Consider the following 11463-nt stretch of genomic DNA (forward strand, 5'->3'; position numbering starts at 1 on the left):
TACATACAGACTTTGGCACAACACCGCAGCACTCCATCGAGTGAATGCTGTCCGCTCACGCTTGTTTCACCTGGGTTCCTGTCACTGCCCCTCTTCACTTTCTTTGCCGCCACCATCAGCAGGGTTGTTTGTCTTTTGCAGTGTAGAGTTTTCACAGCTGTTCCAGTTGTTACACAGGTACTCGGAGATAGCAACCAGGGAAAACAATGCCTCCTCCTGTTTTAGTTGACTCGCTGTCGTTACTTGTTTCCTTTTCGGTTTTTGCGTTACAAATCCAGCCCAGTGGCAGGCTGAATAGCTTAGCGGGGTTTATAAGGAACCACTCTGTGCACGGATGGTGTCATTTTTTGAGCCATTACAGCGTGCAATCAGTATGTACTTCACCTGACGAAATTATACTCCAAACAAATAGGATATAACCAGAGTAACCACTGACTGTTAAAACTGAAACTGCTGTTTGCTGGTTAGCTCAGTTAGCAGTGCAGCTAGTGGTCTAGACTGAGAGCTCAGAGCACCAGAGGAGTGTTGTCGTTTACACGGACTAGATCTTGAGATGGGAAGGGGCTAGCTAGTTAGCATGCTAACCTCTGTAGATATCAACATCAACACAATATGAAGACATCAAAACATTAGTTCTTTACATTCTGTTGACAATTTTAGTCAATATTTTTAAATGATTTGGACTAAAATGACATACTTACAGGTTATATTGCTTTAAGTTTGAGCAAAAAAAGTAGTTATTTTTCTAAATATAATTACAATGTGGCCCATCATCATTATTAATACTGGTTACTGGTGGATAACAATTTTTTCTAGCATGCAGGGCAGTGTTTTCTCCACTGGAAGGGCACACTTTCTTGTTCTCTTGCAAATTGTGCAACCGTAGAGGGACTTTAATCACATTTTAGCTACAAATGGGGAGTCAAACAGGGATCTTCTTTTTTTTTTTTTAGCTTTGTTTCAAACATTGGGAGCATAAAGCCACAGTTGGCTGATTAGGAGCAATGAGAGGCAGGTCTGCCTGAAAACAAACGGGGGTAGTGAATGATGACAGCACAAGTTAGAATGTAATGGCAAACAAAATGTTCTGACATTAATAGTAACACAGAGGAAAATGTTTTCACTCTTTCTTTATTACAAGCAGAATGACAATACAGTGCTTTGCCCTCATTTGCTACAGACAGGCTGGCAAAAAGTAAACAGGTGAACTTTTAAAATCTTTATTCCCCCCCCATGAAAAGTAAATTCTCAAAACCTGTTTAGTAATACAAACAGTGCTGTACTGAAGGTATGATATGAAGTGTGCTGCTCCGAGCACACAAGTCAACATTTCAGACCTTCGCCAAGCTCAGGAATGACAGGAGAAGCACCTGCTGTTCTGCTGATGGACTTAGAAAAAAAGCAGTTTGACATTCTGATCAGCAGTAGAAGGCTGGTGCGATAAACCCATTTGAGACGCCTACAGACAGTCCATTCCATTCAAGTTATTTGGTCACTTTTTTTTATCTCACCCACTACAATCTTCTTAGAAAAATAACTTGTGAGGAGGAGTGAACACTTATAAACCCCAGTCGACAGACAATAGACCTTGTTTTTAGGGGAAAACCGATCAGTTGTAGAACAAAGTGCAGTGTGTAAACCTACTGGTAAATCTCTAATGAATCATATAATGTATATGTTGCTCTCATTTTGGTTATAAACTCGAACGTACATTCTAACAGAGTTAAAATATAGTTTGTTTTTTTCTCTGGGATACAAAAGTAGCAAAAGAAATATTCAGAATGGAAAAAACAAAAATGACGAGTAAGTAGTGAAAAACTGAGCTGTGAAAGGACTCTGCTAACAAACTGTGTTTGAAGAGTGACTACAAAGAGTTCCCCGGTATATTATTAAAGTAAAATAGACCTTACAGCATTATTGTGGTAGAATGTGACATGTAGAATATGGCAACAGCACAGTGAGGTGGGACACTGCATAACAAGCACCAAGGCTCTTTTATTATTAGTCTAGTGAGGTCAGAGTGAGCCCCCAAGTCCAAACACCTGTGGGGGCTTTGAGTGAAAATTGAAAAAGACAAATCATGACCTCCAACCAAACTGATAAATCATCCGTGCCCCAGTAAAAAAAAATTTGAACACCTGTTACTATATCTATAAATGTTGGCAGATGGTGATGTGTATGAAAATAAACTGTATAAACATAGAAAAATGTTTCAGAATCTGACATTCAAAGACTTCCAGAGTCAGTCACTCGCTGTGCAACACCACAGATATGCTTTGGACAAAGAGGACTTCGGATGTTAGAAATGCAGAAGAGACGTTCATCCATAATGAGCTACAATCTTTAGCTGGAGGACATGATGGACAAATCAGTTCAACATTCTATTGATTTGATTGTGACATCGCCGATTCAAGTCTCCCCTACCTACAACAGACTATATATATACTATATATATATATATATATATATATATATATATATATATATATATATAACACCCTCTTCTCACTACAATATATATCAAAAGTTTTTAAGTTACATCCATACATCAACAGTGACCGCCATCAATAATTTTCGTACGATACATAAAAACTCATGGATTAATGCAACACAGAGAAAAACCTCTTATAACATGACGACATGACATTAGCATTCTTACATACAACTTTTGCATAACACAGAGCATGGCAGCAAACACACAAGCACAATGCAACAAGTCATTTAGGACATCAATAAATAAAGACTCCATCGGCGTCGGGCTGCTGCTGTTGCCCGACGCGGCCACATGGAGGCGGGTGTGTGCACAGTGGGCTCATCGTCATGAGAAAGAAAAGGGCTGAATTCAAATCTCCACCTTCTGGACTGGAGGACTGAGCTCTGGCAGACTTCAGCTGAACACGCCGTGACGTCAAGCCACGTCAAGGTTATGAGACTGCAGGTCTGTATAAGATGCTGGTAGACAGGCCTAAACACTCCAACTATAGAATGCATTTCAGTATTATGTTTCACTCCTGAAGATCACAAATAAAGCAACTTATGATTAAGTAATTAGTATTTATTGAGCCTACTTGGTTACTAATCAGTACTGTGTTTCACTCGACTTGAATGATGACATAAAGAGTAACTAATGATTAAGTAATCTGTAAATAATGAGTCTTTACTAGTTCGAGCCACTCAGCAGCTTAGTCAGTGTGAGGAACTCATTAATGAGCTGAAATGAGTCAACACCTGATGAATATATTATCTTCCTGTCTGTTGTCAAGGGACTTTTTGATTAATTGTTTTACATTCATGATGGGTTTTTAAAATGTATTTGCTCAGAAATTGGGAAAAACTTTTTCACGCTCATATTGCAGTGAATTGTGGGTACTGAACCAATAAGTCCAGTTAGGTCTGCAGCCCAATCTGACTCTCTGAGACTGCTCGACAAGACAACCCTTGTGGACTGGATGAATTGTGGGTTTGGAGAACCCTCAGCACTCGCAGACAAACGGTGAACGAGCCCCCCCAAAGTCTGCAAGTCTGCAAAAGTGAAGTCTGGGCATTTGGATTCAGCCAAGGTGTCATGATATGTTTCGTAATGAATGATGTCTGTGTTGAAGAGGTATAAGGAAGACCCGAGAGAAGAACAGATCAGCATGCAGCAGAGATCCGACATGCTACAACGGCAGATAAGGACACCAAACATGATTGTGAGAGTGAAAGAAGAGACACACTGTACCAGACATGTATGCCCTCTGAACCTTCCTGTCCACTCACAAATATCTTTAAACTGACCTAGAAATATAATCCACTAAAAATGAGTATCTATGAATTAAGGCAGGGTGGCTAGAATACTGCACATCCCTCTTCAGATTTTCCTCTTTTCTCCCCCTCAGCTGATGGGTGTGTGTGAGTGTAAGGCTTTGTAAAACACCACTTCTGCTTCTCTTTTTTTTTTGTTTCTTTTACACCCTTTGGCTCCTAGCCTGCTGCTGTGTGGTTACCTGTAAGGCAAAGGTGTGTCACATAGAAACATACGGCAACAGGCAAATTCATGCATACACTCGCGCACATGCACACGCACACGCACACACATCTAAAGGGCTAAGCTTGCCCCTTACTTGGCCAGACCACATACTGTACATAAATGTTTCCGAAGAATGTTTACAAAGGAGCAAAAAGGACGTGAAAATGGAGGAACAGGCAAGAACTCGAGACCGGAAATGAGGACGAGGAATACAAAAATGTCCAACGTGTTGAAACAGGACAGTTCAATAGTGCATGAAACAATGCACGTCCGCACATGGTTCCCCCTTTCGTTCTTAGACTTTTTCAAGTGAAAGTTGGGTGGGAACTTTGATGAGACTAAGACAAGAACTACACGGAAACAAAAAGTATGAAGATGATGCGTCAGGGCTACAATTTCTAAAGGGTCATCCACTCAGGTGTAGCCCAGAAAATGCACATGGTGAACTCAGCAAAGAGGTTGATGTGTGTGTGAACATGTTTGTTTGTGTTTTGCTCTAGAAATCCTCGACCCTTGAGATCTTGGTTGCACATCGCGAGATGCACTTTAAGTTTCAGCCCACCAGATTCATGTACACACAGTGCCAGAGTCCGCGCTCGTGTTCACACAGAGGTCTCCGGCCCTGGAGCGTAGTAGGCAAATCCAGCCCCCGAGAGTCTCAGCCTGTAGGGGCTGAGAGAGCAGAAATCTGCCCCTCCCCCTTCCGCCAAGTGGGCCAGTAGTTTCTGGGGAAGGGGCTCAGACCGACGGAGCGACAGCATCTCCACAGCGCCGAGGTGGAGGTGAGAGGAGTCCGTGCTCGTGCCTTTGTAGGATCGGCGAGGGGACAGTGGAGTCGACTCGGCCACGCCACCCTGCGACAGCTTTTCATGATCCTGCAGAGAGATGGAAGAAGTGCCATAATGACATAATCCTGAACAAAGGAAAATAAAAAGGATATCAGAATCATTGCGCCATGCATGCAGATGTGAAAGGACGTAAGACAGGTTAATGCATGAGATCCAACAGCAGGGTTATATTCAGAAGGCTTGTTCTAGATGTTGAGATGTTTAGTTTTAATGACACCACGTCATGGAACCCTGGATCAAATTCACCAAAACAAAATGGACACAGAAATCCATGAAGTGTGGACACTGGAAACAAGTTGCCTAACAATGATAAAAAATTCCCATTATGATTAATAGACAAGTTAGATTAAGCATGCATAGAAATAGGGATGCAATGAAAGATCCTCTGAGCACAGCATCACCTTTTTTTTTATCATTGAGTAGGCAGTTCAATAGTAGGCTAAAAAGGCTCTTTATTTATCTTATTTCTATTTATCTTGAATCTTTTTCATGTTAAAAACACTTATATTAAAGACTGTTTCATACAATCTGTGCTCTATCAAAGACAGTGTAATGAACGGCTGTATAACTTCAAAAATAGAGATTTCTTTGTTTCTCTGTCACAACAACAAAACAACAATATGTATCAGCACTTTCTATGGGCAAAATGTACTGTACACAGCTAGAAGTTCAGCGGAATCAGTGCATTCCTATTCTGAAATGAAGACACAATTTTCTATTCCACCTCCCAACAGCAGATGTCACCAGTATCCCTGATACCAGATGACACTTTTCAGCTTTAATGTGTACAGCATATAGCCTGCCACTGCCACGGCCAACCTTGATTTTTCTAAATCAGTTCTGTCTGTTGCATCAGTAATGGATTAAGAAACCTATAAATCATAATGTTAATCATATCTATACAAACCTCTAAATCTTGAGAGTTTGACCCAGAACATTTACTCTGAGCACCTTTACCTTACCCTCACATCTATCTTCAGCTACAGTCCAGGACCAATAATGAGTCACAACAAACCGTCTGCTTACTGGAGCCCCACATGACAAATGGCAGCGGATTTTAAGTAGCCTTGATCTAATAAAGACTGGATTAAATGTCTCATTTGGCTTGCACCCAGATCAACATAATTCCCACCCCACATGCAGCGAGAAGCACAGCACGCTTTGGAACCAGCACTGCAGAGTTAATTGGAGATTGTGATTCCGAAAAGGAAATTTGACGGAAGGAAACGTCTCATGCAGACACTTCCCACCCCCTGGCCTGAGCCATAGCATGACACAATGCCCCATGCGGTGCAGAGTAGCAGCAAGCTTCATGGCAGCAGCGTTAAGAACCCAGTCTCCCCGCGGCCAACGCCCTCTGAGTGCTGTTACCATGGTGACCCTAGCCCAACTTGGGGGGTGGGGGTGCACTTTAGGGTTTGCTGTGCGGGGTGCTGTGGCTGTGTGTCATCATGGAGTGATAGGTCCTAGCAGCTTTTGCTCCACTGTCTCCCTCACAGGTCCTATCAGGGTGGAGCAGGTCCCTCTCACCTGCAGAGCCCGGAGCCACACAGCCCTCCAGGGACCCTGCTGTCCTTACCTTCTGTGGATGACGTCAAAGGAAAGGAGGTCATAATGGAACCTGGTCTGACCTTGTGTCTTGTATCCAGATATACTCAGCTCTCACTTTCATTGATTCCACGTATTGATAAGTTTTAGACAGATGTACCAGCCGAGTGTATATCCAGCCTGTGTGTAGATCAAGTTGAAGAAGTCTATGGTTCACACAGCTGGCACTTCGGCTCAAAATTGTTTTCAATTGACCACTTGTGAGCAGATTTTACATCCTCACACACATTTGATTTTGAGGATCGAAAACTGTGGCAACCTTCACTCCTCCCTGCAGCTCGAGAATATGACATCACTGTCACGTCACTGACCAACTCTGAATGTGACTTCACAGCAGATCTCAGTGTGGAACAGCTGTTTAGACCACATTTGACGCCTGTTTGGCAAAATACAGGTGCTAACCCCACTTTTGGGGAGAGCTGCAACGATTAGTCAAACAAAAGACAATGAATGCCGATTTATTTGGATAGTCAATTAATTGTTTCAGTCATTTTTAAAGCAAAAATGAAAGGATTTGCCACCTTTCTTTCCTTTTTAATTCAATGAAGATTTCTGGGGTTTGGGATTGTTGATTGGACAAAATATGCAATTTAAATGTCACTTTAGGCTCTAGCAAATTGTAATCAGCATTTTCCACAACTCTTGACATTTTATAGACTAAATAGTTAATTGTAGACAGATACTGGAGATTAACTGGTAATGGAAAATATCTGTTAGTTCTGTTATTGTTATCATTCTATAGTTGGTAATATTTATTAATTTTTTTTTTAAATACCATTTTTTTCTCGAGTAATCCCATTGAGTATAAATGTCAGAAAATAGACAGGTCCAAAACCACAAAATATTTAATTAACAATGATGTAAAAATCTGAAAATCTGAAAATCTACAGATGAAAGATTATAGATCCTTTTGTACTGTGTGTCTTGCTTTTATTTTTTGTATGGACCTTGAATCTGAAAATAAAGCTTATCTATCTATCTATCTATCTATAGAGTTTAGGTATTTTTGCTTTAAAACAGACTTAAACATTAATCTATCAAAAGGTTTGATAATACATTTTTGGTACATTCTCCATTAATCTGCTCTTCCTTTCAGTCCCACAGTACATAAAAAAACTGCTGTTACACATGAAAGAAATTCTGCAAAATCCAAGACTTGGTCTGTTTCTGACAATCTCAGCAAACTGATCCCACACACACCATCTTATCTAAAAAAAACGCAGGACAATGTGACAATATGAAAAACAAAAGAAACATGGTGTAGTGCATGCAATTTAAATCTCTTAAACGGTAAATTTAAAACATGACATATATGAGATAAAAGTTTACTTCACAAACGGAAGAGAGCATTTTTAGAAGCAGAAATATACAGTTATAAGCTGGCCTGCAAATCAAACATTCACTATTGTCGTCATGAGCGCCCTCATAGTTAGTGTCACATTAAGCAAGGTGTTGAGACAGTGATAAGTGGTTTACACTGGGACATGCCAGCATGCACATAAAGATAAGGGCTTAAAAGAAAGAGTCACCTCCTCTTCGTGCTCCTCTCTCCTCTCTCTGGGCCAATCAGAAACTCATTCTGCTGGAGGACTGAGAAAGCATGAAGATGGTGGACGGCTCCACAGTAAGGCACGGGCGAGTGGACTGCAGTTACCCCCAGAAAGAGCGAGCGGGTGCAGAGGGCAGAGTCACAGGCACACACAGGAGCAGTGGGGGGAAACAAGAGGAGGAGAGGAGAGAGTGATGAAAGGAAATTAAAGAAAAGGAAAAAGGGAGAAAGGAGTGATGGGGATGGAGGGTGGTGTGAATTGTGATTATGGTGGTCCATTAAGGTGCAGCGAGAAGGGAGAAAGGAGAAGAAAGAGCACAGCAGGAAGAAATCTGTCAGACCTTTCATTCATTTTTCCATTCACGGTGAACCTCCCTTCACGGGAAGGTGAAGCTAAGCCACAGGGAACAGGAAGTCATTCTAAAACACGCTGTCACTCAAAGCTATTAGGGATTCTAATGGTCTTACTGGATGATTAATAGTGTAGAAAAGATTTGCTGCCTGCTTGTACAGTTTATTACCGTCAAAATATCAGCTAGGATATGAGACAATTATACAGGTTGGAAACTGAAATGTGTTACGTGCTAACATTTTTTATCTTTCTTAAAAATGGGGAAAGCATTAATTAGTCATTAGTTTATGGTTTTAGCAAAGCAAGGAAAAAAAAAATCTAAACTCCAACAAAACAATTCAAAGCTTCAGTTTGACCTTGGAGTCAAGCTCTTACCTGTGCGCGTTCGGTGGCTGTGGGACACATGGTCCTGCAGAGGACCTTCTTAATGACATCTGGCAGCAAGCTGACTGTAATGAGCAGGATGATGCTGAGCCAGGCCGGACCACTGGACAGCATCTGCATGAACACGTAGTACATCCTCTGGTAGTTCAGGAAGGGCCTGAGCAGAAGCAGGACACAGAAAATGATCAGATTTTTAGAAACATCTTAATCAACATTAAGGTTATTGATGATGAAGATAAAAAAAAAAGCGGATTATACCAAATAATGCCTCCCCAGAGAAGAGAGAAAATAACGTAGAAAAGCAACGACCCCCAGATGACAAAGTGATTGATCCAGGTCCAGTGGTGTGTGTCCAAGGCAAGCTGAAACAAACAGAATAAATACATAGTAAACACTCAACCAGTCAATGAAGTCGATAGCTCTGGCTTCAGGGTTTGACTGTTGTGCAAACAGAGCGGCCAGTGTAGTCGATCATTTATGTAACACACTAGTTAACATGAGTACCGCACGCCTGCATGTGATCGGGCACGTGTGCAGCGGTAATGAACTCATGCGGATTGGAGGGATTATGCAATGCAATAGACAAGAGTGTCCAGCATGTGCATCACACACCTTGAGCGTAACGGTGAACACCAGCACAGTAAAGACGAGAGTCCCAAAGGTCCAGTTCCCAAACATCTGCCAGGGAAGAGAGGGAGAACAGGGTTAGTGGTCACATCAGTCACACACCTGCATCCATGGGTTGTTTAATAGTGAACACCCTGTGGTTTTGCAGTGCATATTCGAGCACATAAAAGGAGCCAAAAGCCATCTGACATCATATCTAAAAAAAAAAAAGGATTCTCTTGGACTCTTCATTTAAGCTCTGGGGCCAATTATCTGAGCATATTTTCCCATCACCTCTTAGCATCCACATGATTCACCCGCTAAAATCCTAGAAAGGTTCAGGCAGACATCGGGAAGTGAACAGATGGAATGAGAGTTGGGAGGGAGGAGGGTGGAGGGAGGGAGAGATCAACATAGAGAAACAGGTTTTTTTTTTATGTAATAACCACAGCTGGTTGTTGGTACCACAGCACATTTCTTTGCTTGAATTCATTCATTGATTAATCCTTTCCTTTGTGGATAAGAAAAATACTACGAATTTCTGTTTTAAACCCGTTTCGGAGAGTGTTTGTCATCCGTACACAAAGATGAAAACAGACCAGCCACCGGATGCTGGAGCAGTGAAATTAAAACCCAACCAACCCCAAGAACTGCTACCACAAACACAGGGACGTACAAGTACACACATATACACACACAAATGCACTTACACATTAGACAGAACAACAAACAGATGTTGGATCTTAATCTATAGTACATACTAGCAATACTCCATCTACTACCACAACGAAACACAAGGATAATGTGGGGGAGCGTCTAAGGTTTCTACTATGTCAGTGGAGTTGTTAGGATCAGGTACTGTGCAGGATTCGGGGCTTTACAGAGATTAGGGGGAATAATGGAGCACTGGAAAAACTACACATTGAAATGAAAGTGCATGGATGATGTGAAGTGAGAGAGGATGAAACGGGATGAAACGGTCAAACTGAAAGCTTAAACGGTACGACAGGAACTAAAAAAGCGTGAAAGACAGAGAGAGCTGACAGGGAGGGAGACAGGCTTACCATCTGTGTGTTGGTGGTCATAAGCTGAGGAAGAAGAAGAAGAGAAAGAAATAGTAAAAGAAGAAGAAGAGGAGCAAAATAAAGAGAGAGGAAGCAGAGAGAAGGAGGGGGAAGAAAAAAGAGAAAGGAATCAGGACAAAGGGTAAAATGAAATTTCAGGATGTTTCAAACTTAAAAAACAGGACCAAAGGCAATCAAAACAGTTGACATGATACAAATTAACAATACAGAGAAAGATGCTATTGCGTTGTCGATATGAATGGAGATCCAATGTTGCTGACCTACACGGGGGCCTGGGATAGAAACCTTACTGTTAAATGACAAAAACATGACCACAAAGTCAGCCTGTAAACCTTAACTCCTCTTTCATGGGAAATCCAATGGAGATGGATGAGTGTTCGTTAAGAAACTTTGTGTCCATTATTCTCTTTTCTTTTCCCTGAAAGTGCTTTAACTGTTCTATTTCTACCTTTGCTTCTCTGTTGACACAGAGACAGAGGCTTACCTGGCCATTGCTGGTGAAGGTGGTGTTGTCAAACAGGAAGTAGGCACCAAAGAAGAAGATAACAGCGTCAAACACACCCAGGCATGTCCAATAAAGGAAGACAGGCCAGCGGAGGAGGGAGTTCTTTGCTATGTCCCTAAAGACAGGCAGAAAGTAAATTGAGCAAAAGCAACTAATATAGCATCATAAAAGTCATGGACAACATGCCTCCTTCGACCTCACCTGTACAAGGAGGGGTCCTTCTTGAGCGTCTCCATGGTGACGTGCTGCTCCACCAGGCTGTAGAGGAGGATGGGGAGTGAGGTGAAGCTGATGTTGTACAATGTCAAGTAGGCGGTGTCGTACAGAGGCTGCAGAGGGACAATAAACAATACAGAGGACATCAGAAATCTGGAAAGGAAAAGACCTTCCTGAAATTTTAAGTTACATCATTATTTTAGCCACTTGGGGGGCAACATTCATTTCACAGTTAGCAATATGGAAGACACATGTCTGGTCTTTCAGCTAGTTGCTCACTTCTTGCCAAATCTCGACCCTA

General features: G+C 41.7%; 1 protein-coding gene across 6 annotated transcripts in view; it reads right to left on the reverse strand.

Annotated features, from left to right (window-relative positions):
- Positions 1 to 1113: 1113 nt before the first annotated feature.
- The window catches only part of LOC115588251 (probable phospholipid-transporting ATPase IH), a 41986-nt gene continuing 31636 nt past the window's right edge, over positions 1114 to 11463 (reverse strand). The window contains exons 24-32 of one of the 6 annotated variants that reach the window (XR_003985299.1): positions 11148 to 11275; positions 10926 to 11061; positions 10421 to 10444; positions 9363 to 9428; positions 9009 to 9112; positions 8742 to 8907; positions 7995 to 8109; positions 6229 to 6439; positions 4774 to 4884 (exon numbers count right to left, since the gene is read on the reverse strand). Coding sequence is in view for 4 of the 6 variants with exons in the window: in XM_030428707.1 (XP_030284567.1) it covers positions 4612 to 4884; positions 8742 to 8907; positions 9009 to 9112; positions 9363 to 9428; positions 10421 to 10444; positions 10926 to 11061; positions 11148 to 11275 (897 nt within the window). In the remaining 2 variants the exon portion in view is untranslated. Of the gene's footprint in view, positions 4885 to 6228; positions 8110 to 8741; positions 8908 to 9008; positions 9113 to 9362; positions 9429 to 10420; positions 10445 to 10925; positions 11062 to 11147; positions 11276 to 11463 lie in introns of all 6 variants that reach the window. The other 5 variants (XM_030428709.1, XR_003985298.1, XM_030428707.1 and 2 more) reach the window with 5 other exon arrangements.

The sequence above is a fragment of the Sparus aurata genome, chromosome 9 (genome assembly GCF_900880675.1).
Source record: "Sparus aurata chromosome 9, fSpaAur1.1, whole genome shotgun sequence".
NCBI classification, from domain to species: domain Eukaryota; kingdom Metazoa; phylum Chordata; class Actinopteri; order Spariformes; family Sparidae; genus Sparus; species Sparus aurata.